Genomic DNA, 14,075 nt, shown 5'->3' with positions numbered 1-14,075 from the left:
CTGCTCACATACCTGAGCAAGAAAGAATTGAGCTGTTTCTGCGTATCAGGGAAATGCTAGTGATGTCTCTCTCTCTCTCTCTCTCTCTCTCTGTGGGTGTATATACATGGCTGTCTCTCCTTCCCTTGGTGCTGCTTTTACCTCTTGGTAGCCCTCAGCAGCTGTTGTAGGGCTCTTAGCTAAGCTTCAGAGAAAGGCTGTCCCATGGTTGACCGAACAGAACACACATGGGGTCACATTACATCCTCACCTTTTGTCTTCATATACCAGAGGTACTATTATCCGAGCCCTTTCAAAGCAACAAAACACATTTTTCTGTTCTGTGGGAATACGCTTAAAAAAAAAACAACAACACTAGACTCAACAAAGAACACAATGGGAGCACAGGATTCACGTGGAACATAAAATCCAGCTGTACAGAAAACAATCACGACCGTAGCACACTTACTATATTATTTGTACCGCTGTATTTGATAAGACTTGCTTAGTTGTTAAATGCTTTGGACTTTCAGCCAGGAGGAAAAGCACAATATAAATATTACAGTGAAATGAAAAATGCAAGCCCGTGGATAGTTGGAATGGGCAGAAGCGAGTCTTGTCAACAAACCAAACAAAAGGTGCTGTTTCTGCAAAAATAAACCGAAAAAAATCATCATCTTGCAAAATCATAATCTTCTGCAAAAAGAAACAAACAAAAAAATCATCATCTTGAGTTGCCAGTGTTTCCACGCTGGCCAGAAAGAGGGGAACCCTTGAAAATGGGCCAGAGTTTCTACTAAGTGGCTTGCCCAGCCTTTTCAGTGTTGATTGTCTTTTCTTCCCTCGGCAGCTAGCATGGCAAGTGAGTAAGCATCCTCCAGGGCGTTGAAAAGGGAGAGCTGGAGTGACCCCGTCTCTCCTCCCTGATGTCCCTCCATTACCACCAACAGTAAATCCCATGCATTCACCTGTGTCTAATTGCTGCTCACCTGTGGCTACCCTCCCTTTGTGATGAACATAAGCCTCCTTTTCAAACATTGTGAGGATCTCCCACTGCTGGACGAGTTGTGTTTTAGTTCCTCAAGAACTCCAGAGTGGAGTTACATCATCTATAGCCCATCACTTCTTCTCCAATCAACTGTACCCCCATGGGAGCTGGATGGTGTTTTTCTGGATGGTTTTCACAAGCCCAATGAAGTGTTTCATTGATTGCTCTTTGCTGGAGGCTGGAATCCTCTAGTTGGCTGGAAGGTTGGTGACGTTTCCAGCCCCTCAACGCACCAGAGAACCGGGTGAAACTTGTGTGAGTGTCCAGTCAGGCTTGCCAACGACGACGACCGTAGGAGTCCTCCAGATTCTCCTGAATTGCTGAGGCCTGCCTAAGATTGTATCTCAAAACCTGTGTGGAAATTTGGGTGAAATATGAGGGCCCAACCGCCTAGGTGTTTGCCCTGCAGAAGATCCCAGGTTCAAACCCCCGGTATTCCTGGATAAAAGGATTAAATGATGGGAAAAGGTGATACTGGAAGGCCCTTTCTGCTTGAGTTCTGGAAAGCCATCATCAGTCACAGGAGATAAAACTAAACATGATGGACAAATGAATAACCTTCCTAATTAATACCTCCAGAGGAGGAGTTGCCTGACCAAGCAAAACCCACCACAATAAAATAAGATAAAACAAAACAACCGCTCCCAGAATCCCCCAGCCAACCCTCGGTTCGGGACTCGTCTAAAGAAGATCCTTCTCAAGCTTGGCACGACTAACAGGTCTAAAAAGGTACCACAACTGGCATGAAGACAGTTGCCCCCATTTTAGATTAGAGTTGAATACATTTGTCAGCCTCAGTTTTCACCGTTTTCAGCTCATTCCATGCTTTTTCCGCATCACGGTGTGTTTATTCTTAAAAATGTCTTCACAAAACACCTTATGTGCCTTTTCTGTGCATTTCCCCGGTTTTATCTGTTTCTATGCATTTCTGCAAGTTTCACTAACTTAAGTTCTGTTTGACACATTTTGCCCAAATAAAACTCATTTTTGTTTGTATTTTTCTCTAAGATACATTTTTGTGTACATTCCTAGTTTGGAGAGCTGTGTTGCAAAATTCTTAGAAATGTGAAGGCCCAGGAGTAAGTGAATGTCTGAATCCCATACTGATTTGGAATATGTAAAAAGGTTTTGATTAAAAGATGAACCAAATTAAACTGTCCCCCTTATGCTGCACTTCATTAAAAACTCCACGGAGCCTTTTTTTTACACTGTTTATGTAATGGCTGAATGTTGTTGATGTGGGAAAGAAGTGTGAGAGAGAGAGCCAGAGTCAATGGTTTGCTTTAGTGGCAGCTTTCTGTGTTCTTGTGTGGCTGTTTATTCTTTGCCTACTGGTCACACCAACTTTACAGGTGTGTTTGATGGAAACATGGCTTGAGGGCCTTCTCCATGGCTGTACCAAGACTCTGGAACTCCCTTCCACTGGAGCCCAGACCGGCCCCATCTTTGCTGTCTTTCCACAAGCAGGCAAAGACTTTTCTCTTCCGGCAAGATTTCACCGAGTGATTGGCTTTCTGAGAGAAGTTTTTAAAATGGATTGTTGTGCCTTACTGCTTTGACTTTGTTATTGGTGTTGACTTTATTTACCCTTTTTACTGTGGTGTTTGATTGATTCCTTTAAAATATTTCTATGCATACTATTTTTAGTTGATAAACATTGTCCTATAATATTTACCTAAGCCTCCTCGGGTTCTTCCTAAGGAGAAAGGTGAGGTTAAAAATATATATTTTAAATAAATAAATACATGCATAAAAAGATAACTGCAAGCTTTTCCCAGTGTAAATTGCAAATGTAATTTTGCACGTAGTTTTAGTCCTTTTGAGGGAACATTTGGGGCTAGCTACCACTGTGATTGTGCTCCCAGTGAATCTGGAATGGAAGATGTTATACCACCCCTCCCCACCTCATACTTTGTTCTGACGGGCTTGGGAGCCCAGCAAGTTCTTATCTGTATAATCCCATTCCGATTTTTGTTCCTTGGTCACGCTAAAGTGTGATAAGGAATTCTGAGACAGAGAGCCTGGGTATTGGGAGCTGGCTTACATGGACAGATAAGGAACACATGCTAACCAGAGTAGGGTTGAGATTCCTATTACACGCTTATTTAAACTTCATGTGTGAAAATGCCTCTGCTCTGGTATAAATCAAAGTTGAAAGTCAGGCTGGTGTGTGTGTGTATGTGTGTGTTTGTGAGTTATTTCCAAGAGGATAACAAAACCCGCCCTTGTTTGGATCCGAATTTTCACCAACAGGATGGCAAGAGTTAAAAATGTGGTATTAAGAAATGAGAGAACTTTTCTTTCATCCTGATTAAATTATACAGTCTTCAATGTAGGTCAGATTTTTGAGCTGAAAGCCTTTTAATAAAAGAGAGCGGGAGAGCGAGCGGGAGAGGGGCCTTTTTAAAAATCACTTTTACTGACTTACGAAGAAGGGAGAAATAAATAAAAGAGGAGAAGGGCGGGAGTCGAAGTCCCATGTGATCCCGCGGGTTCGGTTTCAGCCCAGAGCCATTTCAGACGGCTGAGAAAGGGAGCCTTGAAATTGAAGGTTTCTAATGGGAACAAGGGCGGGGGGGGGAGAAGAGCTCAGAAGTAAGTTGCTTCCCCCCATCCCTCCTCCGATTAGCTGAGCAGAATCTGGAGCAGAGGCATGAAATCACCTTTTGCTCCACGCCGCCATGATGAAAAGCGGGGTGCTGGACGTTTTCTCTCCCTCCTCTCCGCCCCTTGGGACAGGATGAAGTTATTTCTCAAAATAGCAGCTGGCAACGGGCCAGGCTTAAGCGGTTCTGGGGAGGAGATAGCGGTGGTGGTGGTGGTGGGGGTTTAAGACAAGTCCCAAAAGCTCAGTTATGGTGAGTTTGCTCAGCTGGATTCCCTTCATCTCCCGAGGAGAGAAAAAGTTGTGGTATTACCGTGGTGGTCCTGGTTTTTTGACTGGTGACAGCCAGGGCAGGCCATGGGGTTTCCGTGTGCAACAGGTTTACGTTTAGACAAAGCTTGCTTTGCAGGAGCTGAGCCTGCGATAAAACAAGAGCGAAGTGCTGGGATCTGTTTTCATCGTTCCGCCATAGCACACATCAAGGGCAAAGTGTTTGAACACAGCCCTCATCAGAGCGTGGCCAGCTGCTTTTGGAAAACACAGGAATTAGTTATCCTTATTGTTCTGTCAAAGTAATCAGTTGCCTTTAGAGTTACAATTTGTTAAAACAAACTTCTTTATTTCCTGTTATGCAAAGGTAATTAAAATGGTTGCAATTAAGTTACTTATGAAAACAGCATCTGCATGCACAAGTCAGTGCTTCAGCTCTGTAACATTTTTCCTGTACCATTTTAGTAAGGTCATCCCTCCATGACTGCGAAAGTACCTAAAAAGTTATGGTTTAATGCAAATATATATATAAAACATTTTCCCTTGTTAAGTTACAACAGCAGTGCAGCTTAGTTGTAGTTCTGTTGCTGGGGAAAGGGAATTAATTACAGCACTACCAAGCTCTGATCATCACAGCCATCCTCTGAACCGCAAAGGTCACACACACCCCCGTTCAGGAGAAGCCTACATAACCCCAGATTTTTCTTTTTTTAATAATTGGTCATTATTAATCAGACTATCCAGTCTTTGTCTTCTCTTCCTCCTATTCATTTATTCACCGATGATGCACTGCTTTTGCCTAACAAAGACCATTGTAACCAGAACATAACCAGCTGCCAGGCAGGACCTGTGTCCCATATCCTTGCACAGGAGAAGAGCTGTTTAGATGTTCTGCCTCGGGGACCAGCAAATGTGAATGACTGCCCTTGGTGTTCCTTTGCTGACTGCTTCCTCCCTCTGTCCCTCTGCTTCCAGGTTTCAGGAGCACCCTTTTCGATCTGCCGGCATCGACCAAGAGGGTCCCCTTCAAAACACTCCTTGCCGGCTCATCTTGGCAGTGATGTTGAGACGTATATTTAAGGTAGGCGTCTGGCAACATCCAGTTCCATAAAGGAGAGCTCAGTTTGGAAACACGCTCCCTGCTTTGGCAGCACGTGGACCATCATCCCCTCCAGGATCAAGCTCAAAGCAATGATGTTTTCCCACATTTCAGCGGAAGCTGGGTGTGTCCAGTGTGTGCTTTTCATGTTCTGACGGTCTACTGAGATAGGGCTCATGAGAAAAGAGCTTTGATGATTCAAAGCTAGAAACCAGCATGATGCAAGAAGCGTGGCTAGCCGGTCAATTCAGAGAGCTTGTGTTCTGCCCCTTAGGCCAGCCGTGGTCTCCTACGTGGCCAACCCAATGCCTAAAACTCCGCTTTCTGGGAAGTGAAACATGACGGCTGTGAGGAACAATCGGGTTCAAGGCAAGAAAGCGTACGGAGGCCAGCTTGCTTTTCATAATTTATTGGGCTTTCGGCACCCGAGGTCTTCGATGGTGCGAGAGTGGTACCAAGGACATTCCCACAGGAGCACTTCCTTAAAGGAGGAGCTCCCCCTGAGCTAATGTGAAGGTTCCTCCAGCTCTAGCTGTGAAACCTCCATGTCTTTTCTTCTGGAACAACCTGATCTGGGCCCTGCAACCAAAGTTTGACTAATGGCGTGTAGCAGGCACTCCGGTCGTGGTTTCATAGCGACAATCAAAACATTATGCCCACCAAACCCAGCCCTTCTCCACGCAGCTCCTCTCTCTTAAGTTTTAACCAAGTTCTGCCTCTGCCCCACAAACACCCTGGACCATTGGTCCTTGTGACATTTTTCTTGGCACGTTCAGATCTCTGGCTTTCGCACCGCGGGTGTTAACTGTACAAGAGGTAGCGCCGACACTTTCGGGCAGTGCCGATTTCAGCTGCGCTTTCCCTTCTTGAAAATCCTAATCCCCTGGTTAGCGGCATTACAATGATCTGCCACGGAGATGAGTATGTGTATGACAAAACAGAGGATTAGGAAGATGGAAAGCAGAGGTAGTAAGTGGCAGTGGAGCGGCAGAAACAGCCGATCTCTGCTCGACAACATGTAGGTGCTATTCAGGGAACCTGGCCTCGGGGAAACCACGCTGAGATTGTACACCCAGGGCCTATCTTTGGTAGACCTTTGGCTCTGGAACTATTTGGGTCCAGCTACATCTGGAACATGGCTTCCCGTTGGGAAAGGATGATTTCCAGAACTTGACACCTGGACATGCTGGGCTTGGGGTTCTGAGATCCGTAGGCCGAAAGGGTAACTTTTCCGAACTAGGGCGCAGAACTGGTAGTTTTCTTCATGTTTACGTTTGGGAGCAGCCGTGCAGGGGTGTGAAAAGCCTGCCTCTTTTAAAGGGCTCAGTCACATATTAAGGCATAACTGTTCCCTCCCCTTGGAAAGTTCATCCCTTTGGGCAGTATAGATCTTTCGGTGCTGCTACACCTGAGACACTCCATATGCAAAAAAAAAAAAAAAAAGAAGAAGAAGAAGAAGAAGAAGAAGAAGAAGAAGAAGAAAGCATGCTATCTCCCAGCTGTCCAGCTGCAAAGCAAAAGCAAACTGATTTGCCAAACACAGACAGAAGGAAGCTTGTATTAGAATAAACAGAGCATGTTTTCCTTTTCAGGGTGCACCCCTTCTAGTTGGGGAAGCAGTTATCTTGGATAGTGGGGCCCTGAAAACCAGAAAAGAAGAGCTGTGCAGTGCCTTCCATTTCCCTTTAAAGACAGCTTGATGGAGTGGGAATGAGGCACATAATTGATGTAGGCAAATACTGGAACTTAGTAGAGTTGGTCAGCAGCTTACGGCCCCTGGATATTTGCACGAGGTCTCCTAGTCCCTCCTAGCTTGAGGGTTGGAGCAGTATAGTCCTCTTGATGGGAGTGTGCACAACAGGTGCCTCTCGCCAGCTTGGGAAACTGAAATCCCATTTACGGCTTGGCAGCGTTCCATTGTTGGGCTGCAGCTGCCAGAATTGATTTATAGTTTGCAAACAGAACCTCGCTAAGCTCTGTCCAGGTTGTAGGTCAGGACACGCTGCAACATCATGTGCAGAGAGCACCAAGTGAGAAACTCCTGTTCTTCCCTTCCTTACATTACATGTTAATTGTTTTTCAAGCTCCATATATTTTGAACAGCTGGCTGGATAGCTCAGTGAGTTAGGTCTCTGGCAGCAGAGCCAGAGGTTGGGAGTTTGATTCCACACTGGGCCTCCTTGATAACGGGCTGGACGAAGGGGCAAGAAGCAGGCTAAAGAAGTAGGGTTTGGGAACCCGAGATCTACGGGCAAAATAACTGGGAAGGAAAGCCTTAGCAAAGTGGGCAAAGAGAGCCAGGAATGTTCAGGTGGATCAAGCAATGGGGGGCTGTTGCTACTCTACTGTTTTTCACTCCTATTGATACAGGCTCTGCCGGGTCCTATACTCACCGCATGGGGAGGTGACTGGGAGGAATAACAACGATACATCGCCATTGCAGTTTGTTGCTGGGCTCTTATGGCTCCACCTCAGTGAATCCTGAGATTTGTTGTGTTTAATTTAGGCTTCCCTGCTGGTGCGCACTCTGCTGAACTGCAGTGCTGGAGCTTTCTAGCAGAAAATTGTAAGCAGCACGGTAAATCGGCCATCCTCAGATTCGTTAGGATGGAGCCGTGACTGTCGAAGTGGTGTCCAAATGCCGTAATGATCTGATGTGGCTACACTCTGGGTTCTCAAAGACCGAACCGGCAGAGTAGAAGCTCCACCAGGTTCTTCTACCAGGCCGATAACAGTTTTGAGTATGGCACTGGGTGGGGGGGGGGTGGACAGAAAGGGGAATTTTGGCACATCCTCCTGAGGCTGTTTGGGTTTCTCCTTTCCTTCCTAGTTCCTGACATGGTGTGTCTGCTGCCTGAGCACAGGCCTCCCTCTCCTGACTTGTCACCAGAAGGACGACTGCTGAGTGACAAATCGGCCGGACACCTTTCCATAAAACAGTTTCCAGTTTCCAGTGGAGAGGGAACTACAGTACCAGCATTGACGAGATGACAGATCTTGTCTCTTTTAATTGGCAACGGGCATTTGCCATATTTCATGATGCACAGGGCTATTATTTCTACTGTCCTGAATGCAACTAAGAGAGAAAATCATGGGTCGAAAGCATGCCATAGGGACTTGGTTCTTAACAAGGATGAGGACTTGAGTTGCTGTCAAGTTGGACTTAAGTTGGCTTCAACTCAGGTTTTTTTTCCCAGTGACTTTGACTCAACTCGCAACTGAGAACCCACCCTCCCTATTTCCTGGGGGCAGAAAGCTTGTTTTTAATAGGGACTTGGTTCTTGGGGCTGGACCTGGTCCTTGGAACCAAAGACTTGCCAGCTTCCCTGGTTCTTAGGCATGGATCCCATTGGGTGCTGGGCCAGGCTCTTCTGGGTCTGATTTTGGGGTTTGTGTATGAAGCTATTGTTGGAAGTAGAGTCATGGTGGGGGTGAGTTACTTTTCCGGGACTGGAGCTCCCAGGAGACCCCCACTTGAAATGCCCACTAGGGCTTTATGGGAGCTGTAGTCCCAGAAACTATGATTTCTGGGCTGCGATAAGAAGTCGGGTTGATTAGGGAGCCTGGATTGCTGCTTGCCCAATTGCTAGTGCTCAGTCCTACATGAACCTGTATTTTTTTTTCCCAACAGGAGTGTGATAGGAAACAGGTTCTCCTTCCTAGGAAGCAGCTGCCCTGTCGCTGATTGTTCCAGACCTGGCTGAGCCATGGCAGCTGTCTTTCCAGGAAGCATTCAGATGCGAAAGTCAAGGGCTGGTACGAAAGCGCCCCCGAAGGGGACGTTCTGGCACATCCTCCTGACACTGTTTGGGTTTCGCCTTTCCTTCCTAGTTCCTGACATTGTGCCTGATCGCCCATCCGCCCTGCTACCCCGACCGGCAGCGCTTGGCTCTTGCGGCTCTCCTCTGCCGGATCAGCCTGGACCGGAAACTGCGGAAACAGCCCCAGGTGGAGTGCCAGCTGCTGCTGCTGATCCTGATTGAAGGCATCCAGGACTGGCAGGAAAAGGTAGCCCCTTCTCTCGTCAGGACACCCAGAAACTGGGTCGCCACCTTTTCGTACAATTCACTTTATTTCTCTGCCTTTAAGCCGTTAGCAGAAAGAGAGTGGAGATGGAGCCATCGTCAATGGATCCAGCCCTCTGAAATCTCAAGATCTCTTAACCCTGGACACCAATCCCATTGAGGCGCTGGGCTTAGCAAAATAAGAAAGCTACTCTTCCTTATTAGACAGGCGCTAGAAGAGGCCGTGGACTCACTGTAAGCCACAAAAGCTCTCACTCCAGCACATCTGCTCGTATTAAAGAGAGTGCAAGATGTGGGTCCCCCCCCCCTTGTTTCTGCTTTGTTCTACACACCAGAACACGTTCTTATTTTTGTAGTTGCGGCTACGCTGTTGGAAATGGTTTATCGTGATCTCCTCTGAGATTTCTTCACTCATTTTGAGGTTTGCGATTTACCCATTACCCTGGTTACATAATCGTCATCACTGTGAGCAACACCATATATTGATGACAGTACTTTAGAATCAGGTTAAATGAGGTGAACTCTGGCCTGCAAGCTTAGACTCCATTTTGCCCTTACTCTGTAGCTCCAGAAAACTCCACCATCAAAATCATGCAAACTCTCCCGACCTGCCATCATGCCAAAGATGCCGAGATACGGTGCCCCACCTGCTTTGTATCTTTCTCCCCATCCCAGTCCTCAACTCATCATCGCAGCCGTGGTACCACACGCTTGTGTCCCGTTTCCCTGTGCATCTCAGCCTTTTAACAGTTTAATTAATTGCAAGGCTTAATGAAGCTCTGGCTCATGTTCTGAGCCTGCAGTTCTCTGCAGAGTGTGACTTACTCTGCATGATTTTGGCTGCAGCTGCCTTGCCTGACTTGGCTGGGGCCGTTGCAGCCTGCTGGGTAGAAGCCGCCGCTGTGTTTTGACAGTTCTGGAGCGGCCTTGCGTCCCTGCTCCAGCCAGGCTTTGAATGGGCTCCAAAGGAGGAAAGAGTCACTCTTATTTTAGTCCATGGCTTGGCGTTAGAGGATAGAATATTCACTTCCGCGATGGTGCAACTTCTACTTGTGCAACCATGTGTGAGCTTCACAGGAACGTGCAAAACACACGAGCAGGACACAGCAGCTTGGTGGTCGACTGCGATCTCATCCATGTGTGGAATCCACGCTGAAGATCCCACATGCAATTGATTCCACGATCATAATGCCAATATTCATTCTTGATCGCTTGCTTATTCCAAATGGTTCCCATATTTTAAATGTCAATTCACCCTGCCACCTTTGATTTTCTTATCTCCGATTTGAGAATTTAATCAGGGCTGGTCTCTCTGTGTATGTATTTGTGTGTAGTTGGTAATAATGGTACACAAGCCACTACCAACCATTTTTAAGGGTTACGATTAAACCCGTTAGTATCCTTGGAATGTTGCAAACAGACACACACAGACATACATGTATAAAGCCATTAACTTTAGCAGTATGCAAAATGAACCCGATTCTGTATGTAGCGCAGACTATAGAAGGGTAATGCTTGCACAGCTGTAGCAGCTGCAGAGCTGGCACCGAATTCTCACAGGTAGCCTTTTGGCTGAGTATCTCACCTTGAATACATTCGCAACAGGCATGTCTTTTTCTTTGACAGCTGCCAGGATTCTGCAGGTCCCTTTGCCACGTCTCTCAGCATCATCACAACTTGGTCGCTGTTGTGCGCTCCTTTCCTGACACCACAGCCAGAGGACGGTGAGTTTGACTTTGTCTAAGGAGAACTTTGTCTTAACAGATAAAAAGAGGAGAGACCCCAGGGATCCAAACCTTAATGTGGCTGAGTTTTTCTACCATTTTGACATGTGAGCCGTTAATTACTGCAGCTATAAATCCCTGCTTGTTTTATCTTAATATGTGAGTGTTGGGAATCACGATTCCACGCCACCCCCCATTCTACAAGGCAGTGGAGTATTTTGTAACAATCTTGAAAAGAAGTTTTTTGGAGGACATTTGGCAGAATTGTGCAAACAATGCCTGCTGGCTTGTTGCATGGAATTTTTTAGGCTTAGAAGCAAGGGATGAGTTATATGCATCTTTTTGGAAGCGTTCACCCATTCCTTACTGTGCCTGCACAGACTTTGCTTCTCCAAGTCAAAGGATATCAGCTTTGCACAGAGATAATTTGCGCAATTCCTCTTGTAGACTTTCAGGACGAAAAACAGCACTCCTTGTCTCACTTTCACAGTGGAGGCGAGACGTTTTGCAGGATTTGTGTCTGAAGCAGCCTGAGCTCTCAAACTGGCCCTCTGGAGCTGTTGGGAGAGACAGCCTCTCCTAAGGGGAGTGAAAAATTCTGGGAGATTTCACCCCATTCAAGTGTACATCTGGCAGCCCACTTAACGATGGCGTGTTCCCTTTTGTGAGTGCAGTGGCGGAAATTTCCCACGCTTCCTTTTTCCTCTGCACATGGCTTGAGAGAGGAAAAGCCTCCAGCCCGCCAAGAGTTCAAGTCCTGGGAAAGCAAAGTGGAAGCAGAGATTGCTTGACAGGGGGTGGGAGGAACGCCCATGTCTTCCACCCCCACATGGGCCACTTCCACCCCATCCTGTTCCCTCCCACTGGACCTGATAAGAGAGATCGCCAGAGCCTCAGGATCAGATCAAGGCCAGACTTAGCTGTTGGCTGAACAAGAAATGGGGATGCCGGCTGACTACAAAAGGAACTGATTTGTAGAAGTCCCTTGAGGTTCAGTGGGACTTTCCTTCCCCACCCCCCCACCCCCCCGGGCCAGCATAAATAGCTTCCTCAACCAAGTCTGCTGGATTACTATACCCATCATCTTCCGCCTTTTTGACTAGGAGGAGTACGGGTTGTATTTGGCGTTATCAGATTCCAACCAGAGAGTTATAACGTCTTCTCCGAATCTGGAAGTTGAGTCATGGCAACTGGACTTCTTTCTTGTTAGGTTGAAAAGTTCCACTCCTCATCCAGATAGCTTCTTCAGTCTTGGGAGAGTTGGTAGGAGACACACATACACACACACACACACACCGATATCCCCTCCACATTGATTTCCCCTGGTCTGAATAGGCCTGTTACAAGGAGCCTGTCTCCAGAAAGACCAGACCCACCAGAAAGACCACTGTTAACGACTGTTGAGGACCGATGACAATGGGTAGAGAAGAATTGCAGAGGTGGGATTTTCACTCATCCCCCCCAGTCTTTTGTCCATCTAAGGAGCCTGTTCAGACGAGGGGGAAGTGAAGCCAAGGTGGGGGAGATGTCGGGGGTCTCCTACCAACTCTCCTCAGACTGAAGAAGCTGCTTGGATGAGCAGCAGAACGTTTTAACCTAATAAGAAAGAAGTCCAGTTGCCAGGACTCAACTTCCAGAGAACCTCACCTGGATGGCTGAGCATCTTCACAGTCTTCTCCAAATATACATTGCTTCCTTGCAGATGTAACCTTACCTAATATCAGCCTGGATTTTTTTAAAAAAACAGATTCTTGTTCATCTTGTTGTCTTCCAGAAAAAATGGCTCTTCCCGCCTATGGTTTAGCTTCCCTCCTTTTCTCCTCCTTCATAGCCCACACAATAAAATTTCAGTCCACTTCTGCAGTGTCCACTCATGTTTTGACTTAGACTGATCCATCCCACCCCCTTTTAGAGCGGTCCTGCTCCTTTTTGGCACAGCAGTAGAGCTACAATTTTGTGTGTGTGCAATTTGGACCACTTCTAATTAGCCTGTTCTGTAGCCTGTGCAGATGGTTAGTTTGCACCAAAATAGAACTCTGGGCATTGTTATCTGTGGTGACAACGCTGTGATGTATTTGGTGGGTTGTGGCTTTGACAGGGACGATGGAGAATCCTCCCTCCTCTATTTTCATTTACTCGACTATTTTAAATTTTTAAAATAGATTTTCCTACTGATGCAGCGCTATTCTAGATAAACAAGAAACATTTGCAGTATGATGTCTACCATGCTACATAGATACAGTGCTGTTTCACTATGTCGCTTACTTTATGTAACAACAACAAAAACAGAAGTCTCTGCAGCCTGCTGTATGACGTGTGGGGTGGAGGGGAGAAAGAAAGCAAAAAGCAAAGTGTGGTGCTTATACACCACCCCATAGGGCTTAAAGCACTCTCTGGGCAATTTACAGTTTTAAAATTTTACAGGCTACACATTTCACTACACAGCTGGGTACTCATTTTACCAGCCTCAGAAGGATAGAAGGCTGCGTCAGCCTTGAGCTGGTTGTTGGAACCCTGGGTATCGAACACGGACTGTGAGCAGAGTTTTGGCTGCAATACAGCAGTTCAGCCCTTGCAACGCAGGGCAGGGAGAAGGGAGGGGAGTGTCATCAAAAGGGGAACAAATCAGGCTAAAACTGGAGACCTGTCTGGACCCTTCTTATGGGAAGAAAAATATTGCTCCATGTGAACCGAAGGATTGATCAAGTGAGGGATGTAACAGATGGCAGTAAGGATGATCACCTTTAAAGCATAAACCGGACCCGTCTGGATGTGCCCTTACTCTGGCGTCAGTGCTCTCTCAGGGCATCATGGCCGTGCTGTAGCTAAGTTAGAGCCTCTGTGGCTTTTGCCAAAGGCCCCCAAAACCTAGAGGTGAAAATACAGATGGATATTAGGAAAATATACTGCCAAATTTCTGGCTCTATTCACTTTATTTAAACACACTCATAAACGTTCTTCTGCGGGGGAGAAAAGCACCTTCTCCTCTTCCTTTTTCCTAAAGGGGTCTCATGCCCATAACAAGAGGTTGGAGGGGGGCCAGAGGCGGTGCTGATGGCCCTGGGTGCTTTGTTACAGCCATGCAAAATGATCTCAGTGACCTCACCTTCCTGGCGTAAAATGGAGAAGGGAGGGAAACCACCCTCCTCTACACGACACAAAGCAGTGCCGGACCAATCCACTCTTACGTAACCGCATTAATGCAGTGAACCTGCCCTCTGCCACTTAACTAAAGATCCACTACCTGCCTTTAGTCACTCTCTGCTCTTAATGCACACCTGCTGCGTCTTTCTCCTTCTTTTGTATAAAAATGCTATTAACCGCC

The 14,075-nt window shown here is 46.7% G+C and overlaps 1 protein-coding gene across 3 annotated transcripts in view; it reads left to right on the top strand.

Moving 5' to 3' along the window:
* FAM178B (family with sequence similarity 178 member B) overlaps positions 1-14,075 on the top strand; it is a 153,582-nt gene that overhangs the window by 53,533 nt on the left and 85,974 nt on the right. For all 3 annotated transcript variants that reach the window (XM_072979195.2, XM_072979194.2, XM_072979192.2), the window contains exons 11-13: positions 4,878-4,983; positions 8,833-9,009; positions 10,653-10,750. In XM_072979195.2, the coding sequence (XP_072835296.2) occupies positions 4,878-4,983; positions 8,833-9,009; positions 10,653-10,750 (381 nt within the window). The remainder of the gene's footprint in view (positions 1-4,877; positions 4,984-8,832; positions 9,010-10,652; positions 10,751-14,075) is intronic.

The sequence above is a fragment of the Pogona vitticeps genome, chromosome 8 (genome assembly GCF_051106095.1).
Source record: "Pogona vitticeps strain Pit_001003342236 chromosome 8, PviZW2.1, whole genome shotgun sequence".
Classification (NCBI taxonomy): domain Eukaryota; kingdom Metazoa; phylum Chordata; class Lepidosauria; order Squamata; family Agamidae; genus Pogona; species Pogona vitticeps.
Note: the sequence above shows the minus strand (reverse complement) of the source record. Positions and strands in the feature narration are given on the sequence as shown.